At 35.4% G+C, this 21599-nt stretch overlaps 1 protein-coding gene across 8 annotated transcripts in view; it reads left to right on the plus strand.

Annotated features, from left to right (window-relative positions):
- The window catches only part of SIPA1L2 (signal induced proliferation associated 1 like 2), a 142424-nt gene that overhangs the window by 114722 nt on the left and 6103 nt on the right, over nucleotides 1-21599 (plus strand). For 4 of the 8 annotated variants that reach the window (XM_038176227.2, XM_038176228.2, XM_038176231.2 and 1 more), the window contains 6 exons: nucleotides 133-286; nucleotides 3052-3271; nucleotides 10562-10693; nucleotides 17652-17705; nucleotides 18649-18772; nucleotides 21448-21529. In XM_038176227.2, the coding sequence (XP_038032155.2) occupies nucleotides 133-286; nucleotides 3052-3271; nucleotides 10562-10693; nucleotides 17652-17705; nucleotides 18649-18772; nucleotides 21448-21529 (766 nt within the window). The remainder of the gene's footprint in view (nucleotides 1-132; nucleotides 287-3051; nucleotides 3272-10561; nucleotides 10694-17651; nucleotides 17706-18648; nucleotides 18773-21447; nucleotides 21530-21599) is intronic. The other 4 variants (XM_038176230.2, XM_072035777.1, XM_038176233.2 and 1 more) reach the window with 2 other exon arrangements.

Below are 21599 nucleotides of genomic sequence, written 5' to 3' on the forward strand. Positions count from 1 at the left end.
GTTTTAAATAAAAGCATGCTCTGTCATGAGGTAATTTTAACAAGTTTTACTTTGTGACTGAAAATAAATGTAGTCTTTCAAATCCATGAGTGCTATTGCTTATTTTGCTAAAAACACCAATTGTTTCAACAGAGTGTATGATGATATTGATGCTGTGTCTGCATCAAGTCCACTTCAAACTTCTGTGAGGAATGCCATTGTTGAAAGCCAACAAGTGTTATCCAAAGAAGATTTTCTGAAATTGATGCTGCCAGAAAGCCTCTCTGCAGAGGAAGGGAGGAGAAAGGTTAGCTACTTTGTTTTCATGTATCCCAGGCATAATTATGTTAGAAAATTATTTTCTGGTATTCCCAAAATTGCTATAGAGAAGGCAATATCACTTTGTGGAAACTAAGTGTATTCCATGGGGATGCTACAAATACTGACCATAAATCCCAAAACATCATTTTCCACAACATGGTAATTATACCTACTTTGATTATGTATGAAATACAGTATTTGTCTAAGTACGACTCTGCTTAGCTGTAAAGGTTGAGTAAGTTAATTATAATTTCAAAGGCTAAGAGTAGCATTTTCAAGGTTGAATGGTTACATTTATGCACCTCAAATGATATTTAGGGATAAGAATAAAAGTAGCCCACTTTTTCCTCTGTTCTGTGCTACTCACTACTAACACTTCTGAATTACAATTCCACATAGACACCAGTGGGAACTGCTCAAAAGACATAATTGTCAGTGCTAGTGGAGAGCATAGGTCTATATAGTATGAAAACAAATAGTGATGTTAAAAACTTCACAAAAAGTGAATAGAGAATTTAATATTTACTACTTTTCAAAGTATGCATGATTTTGAATTTGATGCTTAATGTGTAAGAAAGCAGTAAGCAATTGAGTTACTTGCAATAATTGTCACACTTAAATATTAATTCAATGTTGTCTTAACCCTCTGCATTTATACAATGTGCTAAATAGCATAATCATCATGTCTGAACAAAAGTAACACATGGGAATATAGTCTTAAGTGCAGAGTTGAGTTTAAAATTCAGATCATATGCACCTTTAAACTGCAGTATTTTATGTATGTGTGTTGTATGTCTTTGAATTCTTATGAATAACATCCTAGAGGTCTTCATGAGTTACGCTTGATACAATAATTGGCTTTCTGTGATGATTTCAAGAACGACCAGTGTTTCTAAGTATGAAACACCAGGGAGTGAGGAGGTATGGCAATCCTAAGATAAATTACTACTGAACCCTTCTTTTCCCAGGATATCCAAGGAAGAAACACCACAGGCCCTGATTTGCAGGGAATCCCCAGCCATAGGAATCAGCAGTATCCAGTCTTTGATTATGCCCTCTGTAGAGGGCAGTTACTTTACTATAGCTTGGCTAGTTGACTTTGACGGCAAACCAGAAAGGAATTTTGAGTGTTCTACAGAATCAAATCACATTTTTCATAGATCCTTCTTCATAGGTCATAGAATAATGAAACCTATAGAATGGGTAATGTTCAATTTTTTGTCATGAACTGAAAGGAAACTTTGTAAAGCTTCAACAATTAATGTTTAATATGTTTGGATAGCTATGACCAATTTTTTTAGATTAAAGATGCAATATGAAGTTGTGAGACTTGAGTAACAGCCAAGAATCATGGCAGAATGCTTGTTGGGAATCTCAAGTGCAGGAAAGAGAGTTGGATTCAGAGTGTGGAGCTTTTCAACCCTTTGCCCAACATGGTCCCTAATTAGACTCAAAGGGTTTTGGCATTTGTATATCAATTCACTTAAGGATGTTGTGTATGTCCTCTATCCAGTCATTTAGGACTGCTGCTTTTGCCTATTAATGGAGTCATTTTGCAAGTGTTAAAATACAACCTTGGTCTGATGTTCATTCCAACATATGTTTCAGTCAAATCTCTAGAGTTAATGTGTTTGTTTGTTTTTCCCCTGGAAGTATTTTAAAGCTTTCATATATTAGAATCTGAATATCTGCCTCAGTTTTCTTTGGGACATTGCTAACCATTGTAACAACTGAGTATTTTCTATATTGTCTTCAAGATAGATGCTTTTCTGAACTAAGTGTATGAAGTATATTTAACTATTTTGCAAAGGCAAAGTTTCTTGTGGCATGATCAAACATTTCTGTCCATTCTTTTTAGAAATATTCACAAAGTTAAGTTTTGTCAAAAATAACGTAGATATTTTTAACTCTGTTAAATGATTAAAAATGTGATTCACTGTTTTAGAAAGCTACTACTCTTAAGCATACCTTCTGCATAGAGAGTGAGCTACTCATAATTAATTAGAGAAAAAATAGGACAGGATATTAAATTGTTATATGCAAGACAGTCCAGTTAAAATAATTAAGGCAATAGCTGAAGTTTGTAGATGTGAAAAATAACTGGATTTACAGTACTGAAGAATGACTTACGAAGTGAAATGGCCCAGTTTTACACTACAATAACATCTTGTTGTACTGTAGATGTTCAGGTTGTGGTTTACATATAAAAATTTTCACTAAACTCTTATTATCATATTTTCTGAAGCTATTTTATGATATTTGGAGAGATGCAGTGTCTCAAATTACTTTTATATCCCAATAAATTATATTGCACCATATATCAGTTCAGAATGCTTAATATTAAAGCATCGTCATTTCAAATTAAAATCAAACAGTTGTATGCATAGTCTTGAATAAACGTTACCAGAGTTGGTAACCTTATATATGTATTTCTGGAAAAATTTGCTGTCATGAGGCTATGGAGGTTTCATTTAACATTTCAGAATTAATAAAGCTGCATAATATCTGATTAATTCATGGTGATATGTTCCAAAATATCAAGAGGAAGTATGAAAACCCAATTCAGTAACTCTTTTGAGGCCTCAGTTGAGCTGATGTGATGGAAGAAATCTCTGATCCTTCCGTATTAGCTCAAGAATTCCAGAATGTCTGCCCAGAAAAACACTCCAAAGAGTGGATAATGGGATATGGTGGTGTAAATTATTTTAACCAGTAATACAAGTTCTTATATCTTTATATTTTGATGTTTAGTTTTCATGTTATGGAAACCTTTCTCCACGGAGGACACTTTATCGTACCCTATCTGATGAGAGTATATGTAGCAATCGAAGAGGATCTTCATATGCTAGTTCTCGAAGTTCAATGCTAGACCAGGCCCTGCCAAATGATATCTTATTCAGCACTACTCCACCATACCACAGTACGTTGCCTCCCAGAATGAGCCTGACTCCTGGAATGGGAAATCTGAGAAGTAAGTGATTGCTGTTATTGTTGAGTTTGGAATATTTGTAATGAAGTCAAACAAGTCACCAAATATCAAGTTAGATTTTACTTTTGAGGGAAAATTATGAAATACCACATCAGTCTTCTAATAAAAGCATATTTGGTCAGCAGTACATACTTATGCTTGTCTTGGTGATCAATTCAGATTAATGTTTGAAGACAGGATTCACATGCCAAGAAATTTTCATGAGACCAGTGACAGACAACAATTGTCTGAAGATTTCTGGTTATAATTGTATTTTCTAGTGGTGACCTAATTAAGCCAATCTGGCCTGTTTTGTTTCCTTGTGTGTGTGTGCGCATTCAAATTACTGAATATATTAATGAATATTTCATTATAGTTAAAAAGGAGAGCTTAGGTGATCCTTTTGGTAACATCTTAAAAGGAAATGTGTGATAGTTGTCATCTCCAATTTCAAAACTGGTTCTGCTGATACTTTTTTTTAATTTTAGGAAAACATTTGCAAATGACACTGCCTTTTCCATAATCAAAAAAAAAAAAAAAAAAGACAAGCTTGGGGTGCTAAGTTAAAATTATTTAATGAAGATGTATCTTCATTAAATGATGTTCTTCAGAAGCAAGATCTTTATCATATGCTCCAATATGCAGTGATGGATTATAAAGATTGCAGTACTTTTAGGGAGAGCTTGGTAATTTTCATGATTTTCATTTAAAAATAAATAAATTACTGAAAAGGAAATTGTGAAATTCTTGCATGCTTATGTATCAGAGTCAAAATCTGTACACACAGATACATATATATAGGCTACATATCCATATTCGTATACTTAATAGGAGTAAATTGTGTTGTGTTTTTTTTTAATGCTAAATCTCTTCTCAGTTATTTTACTTTGACCCATAATCTAGGATCTAGGAAAAAATAAACACTTTTAATTAGCAACTTTAGTGTTGTATCAAAGCTGAGTGCAGTTCACAAAAATAGTAGAACAACTGTGGACTTTGAAGTCCATAGTTAAGAAACCGTGTGTGGATTTCTTGAAAACATTGACGCTTACAGACCCATATCCAGAGAGAATACAGACAGATGACCTAAGTAATAGACCTCTTTGTCATTCATCATGTCTTTCAGGCACTAGCAGTCACTTGCTAACTTTCAGAAATAAGTTTACTATGAAAAAAAACTCATTCCTACTTCTTCTGGCTTTGGATCTGATATTGAAGTTCATGTACTGTGCATTGGTTCATTTTAAAGTGGTATCATAAACAAGTGCTAAATTCCTGCTTCAGCTGGGATTGCATGCTTGATGTACCTTTTGCCAAAATTTAAAATTTTCTTCTTCTGTCAGGGTGACCGAAACTTTTAAGCATGAGTTCAATTTGAAAAGATCTTTGCTTTTACTGAAGATCAATTTTCTTTCATTTGAGACTAATTCAGTCAATTTTGTAGTCTGTTAAGAATCTATATACACATGGCTTCCTGATGGTCTTTTTTTCTTCTTATATCACATTAGGCCTGTGTTTTTTAGAGCTATTTGATATAAAGGTTAGTCTGCAAAGCAATCAAACCTTCAGCATGCTTTTATTCTGAAGGTTGACACAAGGCAATTAATGGTTTACACCTGAGCTGTATACTGCTCCTCCAGCAGTGAAATTTTAGTTTTTGTGTATTAGCTCGCTGTTACACATCTTATTTTCCATTCTTGCTGCTTAGAAGCAGAAAGATATTTATACGCATTGCAGGAAAAAAACGTGAACCTAGTGTCCTGTCAGTCAAAATGAAGCTGATTGTTGTAAGCCAAGGTAGTTCGTGCTATTTTCATACACAGTTGCTATTTTCTTCTTCTGGTTTTGTACTACAAAAGTGCCTTTCAATGCCAGTGCTAGAGGATCTTTTATAATGACTGTCTCAAGGAAGATATAATTGGTCATTTGTAATCGCCACCTTAAGACAAGCAAATCATGACTTGCTCACTATTATTTTCAAAGTAATGTTTAGTCATTATTTCTATATAAGAAACTAATTTTTGCTCTTGTTAGGAAGGACTTTGGTAGTGAGCACATATCAGGTCCTTAATTCTATTGAAGTGGTGATGTGAGAGGTTTCTTTTCCATTTATACTTTTAGTTCGAGGTCGTAGTTTCAGATGTCAGAATTCCTGGCTGTGGTGCTACTATCTTTTGTAAAATACATCCATTTGTAATCTTAAAACATTTTAATTTTACCAATATTTAGTATTTCCAGAAATCAGTAGAAATAGTTTTGGCCAGAATTCATTTTTAGATATTCTTGCATAGAATTATGCAGCATGTATTACATGAAAAATTGTGGCAGCACCAAGTCTCTTGAGACCCTCTAGCAAGGAAGAGTGTGATTAATAGGTAAGCAAAGCAACATCAAAAACAAAGCATAATAGGCAGCCTGAAGAGTTTCAGATCACTAGGAAATCAGAATTAACAGACAAAATGACCGTGCAAATATGGAAACAAGAACTTAAACTGTGTGGTGTTCACTGTGGGAAGGAGATGAGAAAATGAAGCTATGGGATTTTTTTTTAATTATTTTATCACTGGAGGAAGTGAACTGAAAAAAAAAAAAGTTGCTTTCAATAAAGCCTGAAATGCAAACCCAGACAATTGGGTACTTCGGATTGCACACAGTATACAACTGTAGGAAGATTTATTTCATTTCATATATAAATGTATAGATAGATAGATATTTAACTTAAACAAGAAAGCAGAGCTTGTGTGGCTGAGAACCTTAGGGACACTGAATATTCCCTAAGACAATGCTGTTCATGTTGAGTGATTCTAGCATACTGTACACAGTTGCAGGTACGAATCTATCCCCATCTTGCTAATTCATGGCAGCTGAATTAGCAGGAAAAGAATGAAAACCACTCGTACAGAACTAGTGTACAAACATGTCAGAGAAACCCAGGAAGACATATGGAGGCAGTCTGCTTGTGAGCACCGTGGTCTGCTCCAATTACGAAATAATGAAAGAATAGGGAAAGTAAAAAGCCTGAAGCAATACACTGGCATGACGTTGCTGTGCTGTGAGGAAAGGAGCAAGGTGCAGGATACTTTCGATGATGAGGGTCCTTGCATTCCAACACTCCTGTTATGGGAGCCGTCCCACCATGTCTCTGTAATGTCAGTGAGGTCACATCCCCGCAGGTGTGTGTACATCTTTAATTTCTCTTGTTTATTCCCCATGCTTACATACATTAGCATAGAGATGTTTAAGCTGGGCCCTTGATGGAGGTGGGATGGAGTCCTTCGTACTGCTCGTTAGGTGCTCTCCTGCTGACCCATGACCCTTTTCCAGGCTCTGGACATCTATCACTGACATTAGCATCAAACTGAGAGGAGGGGGATGGATTGAGGTTCCTCTCTCCTGGAAACTCTAGTTTAAAGTCCTCTTCAAGAGCCTGGCAAGCCTATGACCGATGTTCTTCCCCTTCTCTGACAGGTGGACCCTATCAGCCCCTAGCAGACCAAGTTTCTCAAAGTGAGTCCTGTGGTCTGAGTAACTGAATCCCTGGCAGTGGCACCAGTCCTGCAACCATCTGTTGATTTGCCAGATTCGATAGGTACTGTCAATTCCCTTGCCTTTGAGCGGCAGGGCTCACGAAAAAACTACCTGTGCTCCTGTGTCCTTTACTGCTGCTCCCAGGGCTCTGTAATTCCTGAGCAACAGTATCAAAATGGAAGAGCATCACTATATGTGTTGGTCATAGACAACTTGAACAATTTGGAAATCAGTTTTTCAGTAAGCAAGTAATGAATGTTGATGAAGTAATTCATATAACCAAAGGAGTATATGTGCTATCTGCTACAGGCTCTCATACAATGAATAGTCCACTGTACCAGAACATAATATTTTTAGCAAAAGGGAAAGGAAAACTAATTACTGGGGGCATATGTCCGCTATTCTAACAGTAGCGAAAACATAGTTCCATGGGAAAGTCTGTTAGCAGGCTGACATCTTTGTAAGGAGACACTGCACAACTGTAGGTAGTACTGAAAAAGGGAAAGGTTTGACAGGAATACGCTGTTGTTTAGAAGGAGCATATAGTTGCTGAGTGCAGGAAGGAGGAGAAGGAAGCAGACACTGGGATTTACGTCCAAATATGACTTTATTTGTGCCTTCAGTTGCAGGATCTTTAGAGTATAGTGTGCTTATTAAATGACACGTCTAGTTTATGAGGACAGTAAGTGAGGAGTACATAGCAGATACTTTTCCATGGTCTATGATCTCCACGTATGTATAGCAGTTCCAAATGAAGCAGGATAATTGTCATCTTTCTGTATTACTAGTTATGCTTTGAGTATAGAGGAATGTGGGACTGATGACAGTCAATTTAAGATCTCTATTGGAAACTGAGTTTACTGTATAATTTTGGTGAAAATAGAGACTTTTAAAGATGCTTTATACTTTTATGTAGCAACAATAAAAATAAAGAAAATTCCTAAGTACAGGAAGAAAGTGGCGTAAGTGAAAGGACCAGAAAATCACAAGATCAATGATTTTGTGCTACAGGGGAGTACAGGAAATAAAATAGGCTTTAAAACTGAACAATAACACCTGTATTGTTTTGTCAGGGGAAATAAAGGGATAAGAATGTATTACTTCAAAACTAAACTTGGGGGCAATGAAGATAGTGACCTATGAGATTAGGTATGCATTCCTGGGTATGGAGAGGAATGCATGTTAAGCATAACTAGTCGTCTTTGCACAAATCCAAAAGGGAGACAACAGGTAGCCTGCAGGTTTGCTGATGTGGCAGTCATACAAAGAAAAAGTGGAGGCAACATCAAGGTAAAGAGGCGCAGGGAAAAAATGCAAATGCAGTACTATAGAAATATTTAACCTCAGCCAGAGTGTTCCTGAAATATAAACAATGTTCTCTGAAATTCAAAAGCACAAAGAGACCTACATTATTAGAGCTTTTTCTGCTTTTCACTCTTTCCCTCTTTTCTTTCCCATTTCCCTCCTCCCCCCCCCCCCCCCCCCCCCCCCCCCCATTACCCAAGAACCCATAACTCACATCTTGGAAATTAATTATTCTGTGGTGGCACACTGATGCCTGTTCAGTTATTCCACTTATAATTTCAGCCATCAGCATGAGTGCCTGAGTTTCCAGAGCTATCAATATTCAGATCTCCTACTCCAGCAGGCTTTCTGCAGTTCAGTTGCTCTGTCAGGGCTTAAGCAGGACTGAGTAGGATCTACCCTAAGGTGAACTGAGGTTCTCACAAAGACAATGCATAATGAAGGATGACTGCTGGTGAATATATCACTCCTACTCTTTAATTTGGAAAGCCAGCAGAATGTATTGGGAACAGGCATCTTCCTGACAGGTTTCACAGTCAGCTTCTGTAGGCTGATCACACAAAAGCAAGGGCTGTCCCTTAGGGCCTGCCTGCTGGTCTGGAACCAAAAGCTGGCTTTATAGCTTTCAAATACAGCATTCTGCGTATTTTCCACAACAGGGATATATAAAACACTTGTACTACCATAAGTAGGGTTCTTATAATTCCCAGGTCATACACAAAAGTTCAGAGACTGTTCTGCTGTTGGGTTGCCAAAGTACTTTCACCCCAAGGTAACCTTAGATAAGTTTTGATGTGTGTTTATAAGAAACTGAAAATAAAATATTTGTACAGATGTATGAGTAGTACATTTATCCATTGCATTTTCCATTTCATATAACATCCACTTTGGCATGCTAAGAATGGGTATTGAGAAGTACATTTCTGTAGAGGTTTGTCAAATCATTTCCAATTGTAATGTAACAATACTTCAATGTAAGTTGTAGAACAAGATAAATTCCACTGTAAATAGGATTTCTACCTTGTACACATTATTTATTTGCAGGACTCCTAATGTTTTTGATAGAGGATTGCAAATCTTCACTTCTGTGTTCCTGATTTAAAAACAAACCACTCTCCACACACAGTTTTTTTTGCAAAGAATATGATAAACTCTAATCATTGTTCTGTGCAATAGAACATTCTATAATAAGTTACTGCTTTGGGATTTTTAGGTCAAAAATATTTAATTCAAATAGACTTTGGTGTTTTTTATCATTGGTATCAGGACAATGACAACATGCCACTTTCTTACACTATAATGTATCTTCCACTTGAGTGTGTGTTTGCATCTATTTTTCCCTTCATTGATTTTTGTGTGTGGTATTGTACTGGCAAAAAACATTGCTAGTAAATACTATAGTCTTAATCAGTAGTAAAGAAATGGAAGGAAGAAACAAGTCCTGTACTTACAAAATATTCAAGAAAAATGCTATTTTGACCTCCTTATTTAATACAAGTAGACACATCATAAAAGCAAAAAAAATTTTTGGTTTTGACTATAGATAATATTTAATAAAAGGATGATATTTGCATCACTAGCTTTATGGTTAAGATGAACTTTAGCTTAAAATAATCTATTTGGGTTTTATGCAATTTTAAGAACATCCGTATGCTTATTCAGCAATACTCATTTTAATGTTTACATTGATCAAAGTGAAGATTGCTGTAGGAAGATATGGAAATGTTAAACTAAAGATTATGAAAATCATCATCTCTACTATGATGTATGCTAATGGTATCTTTCTAAAAAGATGGCGTAACTGAAAAGCTATGTTTGAACTAACTTCATAGATCGTGTATTAATTTAAATGTATACACTACGTACAGCATACAACGTGTTACAGCTTGCTCTGAAGCTTAGAGATCAGCATGCAAGTCTTGCATTCTAAGATACACAAAATATTAAGTTAATAGGGTAGTATTTTCAATGTGAAAGTGAGTTTTGGATATAGGCTAGAACTTAGAAATGCATGTAAAGAAAAGTAGCTAATATATTTGAAATTACTTCTGGAAATGTAATATTAAAGTTTCAGAATACAACTGCATATAAATATCTCATGTTGGTTCAGAGCCTTCTCTAAAATATAACTGCATCTAGCTACTTTTCTGCTCAGTGTTCAGGTTTAGTATGGTATTCTTTAATATGGATGCTGCCTAGTCACACAGCATTCACATCAAAATGCAAAGAACTCATCAAATGCGAAGTGTCACAAAAAACTGTAGAAACCCTCCCCATCTTATTCTGCTTGAGTTTAACAGTAGTTTCACCCATACTGAATATTGAACAGGAAACGATAAAAAGAAAAGTGAAGATGAGCACTCATTGCTTATACATTCTTTTTACAGTTCTTTATAATAGCTTCAAAATTAACTGTACGTCATTATTATAGGAAGACTAATTATTGTGTTTATTGTTTAGATGAATTCTGGTTCTCAGATGGGTCCTTATCTGATAAAGCCAAATTCAATGATCCTGGCCTGATGCCCCTGCCAGACACTGCCACAGGGCTAGACTGGTCCCACCTGGTAGATGCTGCACGAGCGTTTGAAGGTAACAGGAAAAGCTGAATAAAGATCACTGTTCGCTACGCAAACTTTCTTTTTTATTATTTTTTAAGAAAAAAAAAAAAAAAAAACACAACATAATATATATATTGCATGGCCACGTTTTGAAATACAAATATCCAATGTTTGCCTCTGAAGCCCTTTTGTTCTTTTGGATGCATTACTTCTCAGTGGTGTAGATTGCCACTGAAAAATTTGGGGGTGTTCATGATACTCTCAGTATCTATCCTAGATACAATTCAGTGACTTAGGGGCCAAAGTTGTCTCTGCAGTCAATTGAAAAATCAGATGCTTCGAATGAGAGATTCAAAGCACAGAAGTTAGATACTTAAAAAGAGACTGGGAGTAACAACTTATCTGGGTTTATTGTGTTGTCTCTATAAACTTTGTATGTGCAGTCCAAATGATGTTGCTGTCCTTCTCAGTTTTCACAATAAGCCCTTGTAAAACAGCAAAAATATATGCTGTACCTTCCAGTAGCAGAATTTGAGGTGCAGGATATAAACCAGGTCTGCACTATTTAATTATAAGACCAGTTTAACTAAGTAAAAACCTCATTCACCTCTCTGGCAGCTAGACCTACATGTAATGTATAAACACAGATAAGTAGTTGCTTGTTTTAAACTATCTATGAAGTTGTGTGTTTGTGTTGTTTCATTTCTGAGGAGTGTTTTGGTTAGGTCATGGGTCTGTCCTAAAGTCTGCAACATTTGTTATCTGCTATTACTCTCACTAGTGAATATATGAGAAGTCAGAGGTATCTGAATAAGGATGAAATTACTGCAATCATTATATATAATATAAGGTACAGGTCTCAACTTTATGAGAACAGGTTATTAAGTTAGTGATGAGGTGTTCTGTTTTTTCATCTAAAAGGTAACCATGGTAATAATATTTCTGGTACTGATTCCTTCCCTGAGTCTGAAGTGATTAAATTTCAATTTGATCAAAAGCTCTTGAGAAGTACTTACTATACTAATGTAAATGTCATTATTGAAATTTTAAAAAACAAAACAAACAACAAAAAACAGACCAACAGTGATGATTAGCAATCAAAAGTACTGTATTGTTTCTTAATGTGATTAATTTTATCTGTATTCATTACTGTTCAGTACTACTTACATACATCTGTTGTAGCTGGCAGGAAGCTGTACTGTAAGACTGAAAGTCTAACAAGTGGTGCCATGCATTTGTATGTTTGATTGCTCAGGCAACATCCTGGCACTTGTTATTGATATCTTAACAACTGAAAATAGATTTGGATAAGTAAATGACAAATTTTATAACTTTGTACATGAAGAATATTTTTAAATGCTAACAGTAATTGAGTTCAGCTATCTAAAAGGTCATTCTGTATCAATTATGCTCCTCTATATTTAGATTTAATTGAAAACTTTGATTTTCATTGCTTTTAGCATTTAATATTCTGAAAATATAGTCATTTAGGTAAGAGTTATGTGAGTGTTCGTTTAAGAGAGAACAGTAAAACAACATAACTATCCACAGTGCTTTGTTATAGGGAGGTGGGGATATTGTTGGGTTATAGTTGCAAACATCTTTTTTATATACATATTTTAAATATACAACTGTATGTACATAAAGCTGAAGAAATGATGGTCTGAGTTGCAAGATGGAAACTTTTTATTGCTTTTTTCTTTAAATTTTTAGAAGAACCTGAGCAGTAAATAATAGTTTTGTATGAAGAAACATAATTCTTTTCTGTTTAGAACTCTGCAGTAGAGACACCCACGTGTATGTTAACTGATTTTTAAAATGCTTTGACTAGATTCATAGTACTGCAACCTAGGAGTAGAATTTTTAAGCCCTTGCTCAACTTTCTCTATCTGATGTCTTGCAATTTGAAAGTCATTTAGAAAAGAATAACTGATAGGGATATCATTAAAAATTCACTGGGAGGGAGTGGGTTGGATATGAATTGGCAGATCCTTTTCCCTTATGTATTTTAATGGTGATAAATGAGGAGTTGCCTCAACAGTATATAAAAATAGCTTGGAACTACTGTTCTGCATTCTGTCAATGTGAAAAATAGAGAGTAGATGATTCTAAAAATCATAAACTGATTAATATAAAATTATTTTGATAAATGGGATCACGTTTTATATAAGGCAGTTTCAAAAAAATACAGTAAAAAGGATCAAAAATGGGTAGCATATGTTTTTAATGTTAAAACTAATCTGTAGTTTGGCTTCATCAAGCTGATATTTAAGTCATATTCTTTTCTAGAACATAGACTTCAGTTTATTTTTTTCTTTGTACAAGGTCTTTTATTAGTATTATTTCATTAGTATTACCAAACTGATTCCAAGGTCAGAGGTTTTTTTCCCTTTGATTTCTGTACACTGTATATTGATCACCTGCACATTTTGATCAGTTCAAAATCCACATGGGTCTTGCAATCCTTCATTTGTCTGTCTTTAAATGCTGTTATATTCTGGTTAATAGCATATATAGCCTTTCGAGCTGTTTGTTGGAGTTAGTTGAATGAAGAGTAAAATACAGTAGCAACATTTTTGCTACCATCATCTGTGCTCAGAGTTTATTCATGGATGTAATGAGAAAGGGCTCTCATTTTAGCTTAACTCTCTTCGCCCCCCCCGCCCCCCACCTGAACAGCTGAGGAGTTTGTTCATTAATTAGTATTATAATTAATATTAGCCTTTATCCTAGTGACATCTTGATCTTATGTAGAACAGCAGTTTCTAAACTGTGTTCTGCAAGGCTGGAGTAAGTATTTGAAGGACAGTATATGAGGCAGTCATAACTGTTTTTAATTGACAGAGTGATGATAATGCTTTTTTTACTTTGTGAGGATTTCATTTTTAATGCTTTGCTTGGCAAGAACTTTCGTGGGAAGCAGAATACTTCCTTCAAATACTTCCTTTGCTGTTATGTGGACAGGTCTCCAAAGTGCAATGAAGAGTTGTGCAGTGGTTAACTCCCCAAGCTCCAGAAGCTGCATCTGTAAGAGGTTTTGCTTGAGCTGTTTCTGCTGAGGGTCAATATCTATAAGCTAGAGTTCAGTGCAACATTATTGTAAGTGTTTGCACTGCCTTCCATTGCAGGGCATAGATTTGATTCTGGTATTTATCCAGAGATGATTTTCGGAATTCCTGTGGTCAGTTGCAAGGGGTATCCTTCAATTTCTTTCATACATGGATAGGCTACTTCCATTCCTGTATGTTATTTTGGTAGTAGCTGCAGAGAGTCAGGGGAGCAGTTGGCATGCTGGAAGTTCATTGTGGTAATATCTTTGTATCTATCCCTCAAGCAAACCAAAAAAAAATAGAACTTCTGTGACTGTGCATCAGAAGAGAGAAAATAGGGTTTAGGGAGGGCAATTGAAGTGAGAATAGGAGAAAGAAACAGAAATAAAGCAACTTTTTGAGCTGAGTAAAGATAAAGTTATGGGGATTCACAGAATAAATTTGAAAGATGAATAAGAAAAACAATCTCAGAAAAGAATAAAGAAAAAGGAGAGAATATGTTGTTTGTTTTGTTTTCCAATTCTGTTTTTGTATTATCCTTCAGGTAGATCCACAAGTTAGGAAAGAAGGACAGGTTTTCAATGTGTTGCTGATGGCTAATTTTGGCCTAATGATGCTTGCTGATGGCTAGTTTTGGATCTTTTAAAGAACTTGTGGAACAAAAATTGAAATCTTCCTAGATGTCTACTTCTGTTACTGTCGTTATAGAAAAGGGTTGACCCAAACATAAAAATTATTATGATGAATAGATCTTTTTACTATTTTTGTTACTTTAAGCTGGTTGTATTCTGCTTTACAAAGAATAGTGTTTTTTAAATCATATTAGGGGAATTAACAACCTAAGAAAGTCCCTCTGGTATCTCTAATTTAGTTCATTGAAATAGGTGGTTTCACTTTCTGATTATTTTCCAGGTTATTTTTATGAGCATCTGCTAGCCATGCCAATCAGAGTGTAGTGTTTCTTAATGCCAGTTTATCTTTGCAGAAACATCTGTGCTACTATAATTAATATTATTTTAATATTTCCATTTAAAAATCTTTATAGCTTAATGCGAGTAATGCTACACAGAACATAACGAGAAAGAAGTGAAGCATTCAACAAGAGAGAATTATTTTAATAATAATTATATTTTAAATTGTTAGATAAATAAAATACTCATTTAGCGTTTGGTAATTTCTAATGCATGCCTGTGTAGCTCTGTTTTGCTTCCATGCGTATGTCAATGTATGTGGGTAACCTTAGCTTTAATAGTGAAAGGGATGCTTCATGCACTATACTTATTTCAGCCTTTTGTGCTTTGCAGCACATGAAAATGCCTGGAGTTCTTTTCTGGCCTTTGTTAGTGGGCTGAAACCATGAAAATCTAGACTGAAATTCTGAGTGGCTACAGCTGTACAATTCTATTACCTGAAAGTCAGTCACAGCTGTTGCCTCATCTTTAGTCTTGCTAAATCAATAGTTGCTTAAGCTTTTGTACAAACACCAGTACATTTTGTGGAATGATAGAATCACAGAATGGTTTGGGTTGGAAGGGACTGTAAGGATTACCCAGTTCCAACCCCCTGCCATGGGCAGGGACACCTCCCACCAGACCAGGTTGTCCAAAGCCCCATCCAGCCTGGCTTTGAACGTTTCCAAGGATGGGGCATCAACAGCTTCTCTGGGCTGCCTGTTTCAGGTCCTCACCAGCCCCTGAACAAAGAGATTCCTGCTAACATTTAAACTAAATCTCCCCTCCTTTAGTTTAAAGACATAAAGACTTGTCCTATCACTATACTCCCTGATAGATTATTTCCCCATCTTTCCTGTAGGCCCCCTTTAGTTACTGGAAGGCTGCTGATACAAGGTCTCCACCAGAGCCTTCTCTTCTCCAGGCTGATCAGCCTCAACTCTCTCAGCCTCATTTTGAGACTATTTTAGAACCATTTTCTCAAATGGTTTTCTATGCATGGGTCCTTTGTGTGGTTTGGTAAGAATGTCCCAGATAAAATTAGAGCTCTGAGATTTTAGCATACACATACCACTTGAATAGGAGGTGTCCTCATAATTTGGAGGAAGCAGAACTTATATCTACAGTATCATAGCCGGAAATGCACCTGATTATTCTATCAAAAAAATTAACTGTCAGCAAAAAGTAGCTTTTGATTTCATTTTTGTGGATGGAGTCAAGCCAATTCTGTTAAGAACATATGAAAATGGAATCAGTTGGAAGATTTTGCTCTTTGAAGCACAAGTTCGATTTTGATCACAGTTCAGCTTTAAAAGCGTTTCTGATTTAAATAGTGAACTTCTGAAACTATTGCTAAGCATGAATACTTGTGTAGAGATCAGTGAGATGATAGTTATTAAAAATAAAAATATCTTTAAAAGTACTTGAACAGTATTCAAAGGCAAAATATTTGTTACTCAAGGATCTTGTTGATGTACGAGTTGTTGCAAAAGTTTTGGTCACAAACTTGTTCAGAGAATGATTTTGATGCTAACCAGGCTTTTGAAAATTAATTAGCTGTTCTTTGAAGAGCAACACAGGAATTTACAGAATATGATGTATGTTTGGGGACTTCTGTTTTCTAATGGCCATGTAGTGACTTGTTACTCACCTAAAGAATGTAATATGGTTTCAAGTTTTATAAAGATATCAATTTTTGAAAAATATATTATGTAAATAAAAAAGTTTTAATAATTAATTTCCTATTCTAAGAGTTACTATTTTTAATGACCTACAATTGAAATTCTTTATGGAATATACAAAGAAGAAAAAGTCAATCTACACATTATGCTTCATTGCACCCATGTTTTTGTATTTTGTTGTATATTGAAGTAATATAAAGATATTTTTAAATAGTGGGTTTTAAACTTTCCTCGTGTGGTTTCATTAACAGCTGCATGCATCTATTTTTACACCTGCTTTTATCCATCAGGAGAAAGATATTTTCCTGAATAAACTGCCAAAATGTATTCTCAGCTGACAAAATACGCCAGACAAGTGGCCATTCTCTTCAATTAGGCTTACTCCACAGTGGAAGGAAAATGCATGCTTTTATGTTACAGTAGAATTGCCTGTGAGATGCAATGTCACATATCACGTTAGTCGTGCCCATAGAAAAAATAGCAACATAACATTTGTTGCTGACTTTTTCTTCTATCAAGAGATAATGAAAATGTGGAGACTATAGAAGTGAAATTGATTATTTGACATGTACTTCAAACTTACGACCCATGCTGTTGTCAGGCTGATAGCTTTCAAAGCCTTGTTTCTAGCCTACATACTTTGTTCAAGTTGGGAACCTAGTTTATCTATACTAATTAAATCTATACCCCTTAACGTGTTTCAAATTGATCGTGTTTAAAATTATATTCTTACTTTATTGCCAACACATGAAAAAGTTGTGTTCATATTTGCCAAATCCTAGTCAGAAAAAAAGATAAAATTGGAGGAAATGATCTGTGGTCTTTAAAATTGGGTAAAAGATCGCATCCAGTTTTTCTTCCTTCTATAATAAAATGAACTGTTACTCTTCGCTGTTCATTTAAAACAAAAACATTCAGTTAGAAATGCCTTCGAACGGTTTTCTGCTGGCTTCCTTTTTTCATTTAGTACAAGTATTAAAACAAATTTTTCTTCCTAGTTATAATGGTCTGGCCTGTATTTGCTGTTTAGGTGCTTAGGGTTTGGAGGATTGTCTCTTTGTGTGTTATGCCAAATTGTCATGCTGTGTGTCACAATACTGGGTATTATTATTAGAGACACTGGGTGTGCCATCTCATGCTTTATTGTAATGTTGGTGTTGTGTAAAAATGTTTTTGTAAGGCTGGTGGTGAGAGCCAGCATGAGTTGCCCTGGGAGTATTCATCATGTGAACTTTACATAAGGGTCACAGCTACTTTAGTGGAGATGGACTGTCTTGTTTATAGGAACATTCTAAATCTTATTCCAGGTTTTGACTCTGATGAAGAACTTGGGCCGTTCTGTCATCACACGCCGTTTCTAGGTGATGATCTGGGATTGATGACTTTTACCTTTTGTAAACTTTCTTTAATATTTCCTATGTTTGCACGTTTGCATGACAATGCAAGCTTTGGGTCTGTGGGGTGGTAGAGCAAGGGGACAAAGGGCAAGGCAGGCATGTTGTCACCTGAATTTATACAAACCTACAGACATGGATTTTGTTTGACAGAAATAAGTTAAATTGATCTCCACGGAATATGGATGTTTTTATAGAAGACAAATTAAATCCTAATGAATGCATCATTTACTCCCATTCTGTGCAATGATGATCTGCATGGCATAATTCTATTATGTGGTGACTGATATATTTTGGCAACCACACTGTATATCCATAGGTAATTATTTATATGCTTGTTAGATTACTCTCTAGATGAATCCAATGTAGGTAATAGTGTGCCTTGGTAATATATATATAACAAAAACTTCAATTGATTAAAAACTAATATGAATTAGTTGCTTTTTAAGTATGCAGATGGCCAGTAGGTTCTGCAAATGCTTGAGACTACAGTAAACAGTACAAAATGGTACAAAATGAAGAGTGCAGATTTCTGAGGAATCTGAGGGCTTTAAGTCCATGGAAAATGCAAACCTTTTCAATGATTTATTGTCATTGGTTGTGGCCCTGAGTTCTCAAGCTGTTTTCTGTGGATTTCATCAAGACCAATTTACTATTCCTATCAGCCTTAACTGGTCCAAAGAAATATGAGACAAAAAAATTGCTTTGAGGTTGCCTTTGGATGCAGATGTGGGGAAGCCAACTACTTGGAATATACTTAACATCTGCTGATTATCTTCGAAGCTGTGATGTAGAAACCTACATCCCGTTGTCGAACTGAACCAGGATACTGGCTGTAATACAGCCTTTTGTTTTATACATATGTCTTGCTTTAAACATATCCTTACGTTACTTTTTTATTTTTTTACAGATCAGAGAGTAGCATCTTTTTGTACCTTGGATGATATGCAGCAAGCTCAGGGCTTGGAAGGACCACAAGAATTACCTTTGGATGAGAGTCCCACAGATGGAAAAGATTTCCTCGAGGCTACTGGGTATGTCAAAATTAAAGCATGTTTCTTGACACAACAACAACAACAACAAAACACTGATTTTCTCCTAATGTTGCATGTTATGTGGTGGTGAGAGTTCTTTCTCCCTCTTCGTTCTTGTGGTAGGAAAAATATATGTAGGACAGAGGTTCCCATTACTGTTGGAATATAACACACACTCCCCAGAACAACAAATAAAGCGATGCATGTCCTTTTCCCTAACTTAAATGCTGTCAAAGGGAGGGCATATAGAAGGAAATGGAAAGACAAAACTGGATGAAATGGATAATTTGGGCAGCCAAAAAGTGGAGAAAAGAGAGGAGAGAGTCAACATGTTAACATAAAGAAAGAAATCAGAAGAGTATAGAAAGCAGAGTACCACTGCTCTGAAAACGTGCAGGTTTTAAAATTAAATGTACTATTTCATTTAAAAAAAAAAAAAAACTTCCCATTTTTCTGTCCTCTGTATAAGGAGAATGGGTAGGAGAGAATCTTGTTCAGATCAGTGTTATGGAATGCTGAAATTATTCTAATGTTACATTTGATATTGATATGTTAGGGATGAACACTACCTTTTCAGAATGTAGTGATACAGTTTATCGCATGATCTTCAGCTATAAGAAGTTTAGAATTTGGTTGAAACTGTTCAGAAATTAGCACGTTGTACTTACGAGACCTGAGGAAGAAAATAAGACATTGGATGGAACTGTCTTGGTCCATCTACTGGTTTATGGAAGTTAATAAAACTTTACTCCTATTCAGCTAACAGATACTACCTGTAGGGAATTGACAAGCTTTTTAACATCAGAAATCCACTCAGTGACACTGTCCTGCATAATAGGTGCCATAAATAACTAAAATCCTACCAATTTTGCAGTCCTAATTTAGATAATGAAGCTACTGGACAAAGAGTCCAGTTCGTCTTTGAGTGTCAGTCTACCAAAGCAATCTGTGTGTAATGAACACTAGTTTGCTTGTATGAGCAGCAACTTTGTCTTTCCAAAAGTATTTTTGGTATTTATTTGACCATAACAGGAAACTTTCTCTAGAAACGATGTAAATGGCTCCAACTACTTTATTTCAAAAAGCATGATGTCAAATTGTCTATATGCATGTTTCATTGTTACTTGGTAGCAGACTGATCATGATTTGATGTTACTTTTGAAAAGTATTGTTTCTTGGAACCAACCTCAGACCAGTTCCATCTAGGAAATTTGTAGTATAGCCAGATAAAGTGCTCTCATGAGAATAGTGCAGAGTATAGGTTGATGCACCTGAAAGCCAAATTTTTCACTGTATTTATGCTATACAATAATAGTTTCTTTTTTTCATCTGGATAGAACTGATGACAGGAGCTCAGCTCTGTAGTATATTACATCCTGATCTGCAGCAAACATCTCAGACCTTGGAATTTACCTTTTGCAGTTGTTCATGTTCAGGGAAAAAATGCTACTTGAAAATCCATAGTTTTTCATCTACGCAGAGAGAAATGAATTAAGAGAACCCGTAACGGAGGACTGTGGGAAACTGCCCAACTTCTTCATACCCAGTGATCTGGGAGAGGATTAGATTATCATCTTTTTTTTTTTTTTTTTATCCCTGTCTTCTCTGCTGTGGGGAGTGTACTTGTTTTAAAAACGGGGATTGAGAAGCAGAGTCTGTCAATTAGCACACCTTAAAAGAAAAACATCTTTGATTAGTTTTGCTCTTCAACTGCAGGAGTGGAAGAACAGGAAATGGAGGGAAAAGAAAGCTTTTAGTCTTCTTGCTTGTTAGGCTATCACGTTATAATTTGAAGCAATTTTACACAAATTAACTTACATGGTTAAATGCATTTATTTCAACGACTTCTAAGTCCGCATTTTTCATCAGCCAAGTGATCAATAGGGTTTAAAAGACTTTAAAAAAAAAAAGATATTCCTCTTCAAGCATGGGAAAATCTGTCTGATTTTTGCACTTGCATGAAACAGCTGATTCAGCTCTGTATATAAAGCTACTCTCTCTTCAGCTTCTCTCTTTTAGACAAAGTAATTCACGTTACGGCTAATTTCATCTATAACATATGAGAAACTGTCTCCCACAGTGCTTGTTGTCATACAGGAAACAGAAGCTATTCTCAATATTTTCCTTCACTCATGCATTTGATTAACCTGTGGCAATATTTCATATGTTTTGACCTTTAAGCAAAATATTTGTCTCTGTAAAGCTGTAGGTTTATCTTTTACTGGAAATGACACAACTGCAGACCAGACAAAAGAATTCTAACAGCTCTTTTGGTTTACAATAATTGCTGCTGCAGCTTGCTTCAGATTAGTACAGTCCTTATCTGAAAGCAGCTTGTTAACAAATGTGCTCAGCACACCATTTAGCAGCAAGTTTGACTTGCACTGTGAAGGTATGTGCAAATAATACCTAAAACATTCCTTCTTAATTATTTTAATTTCTTCTAGGTTTGCACGTGAGGTTGTGTCATATTTCAGATATTAAAGAAATAGGTTTATGTTCTGGTAATAGTTTTCCACTGTTGCTATTTTTATCTTTAATTCCCAAACTATTCCTAAACTAATTTGTTTTCTCTGTTATGCCTAAAAGTCTTATTCTGCAAAAGCAGGGGGAGAAAATGGAGGAGAAAATTGTTTTTAAGTAACTTGGAGTGAAGGTTCTGGTTTACTTTATAGGGAGCATGCTCCGACTACTCTGACTGGAAAAGTTAACCAGCTGGAAGTGATCCTCCGGCAACTACAAACCGACCTGAGAAAGGTAAGAGATCATTAATGGTATTATTACTTTGTAGTTTTAATAGCTAGATTTTTATGCAGAGTTCATTAAA

This window comes from Anas platyrhynchos, chromosome 3 (assembly GCF_047663525.1).
Source record: "Anas platyrhynchos isolate ZD024472 breed Pekin duck chromosome 3, IASCAAS_PekinDuck_T2T, whole genome shotgun sequence".
Classification (NCBI taxonomy): Eukaryota; Metazoa; Chordata; class Aves; order Anseriformes; family Anatidae; genus Anas; species Anas platyrhynchos.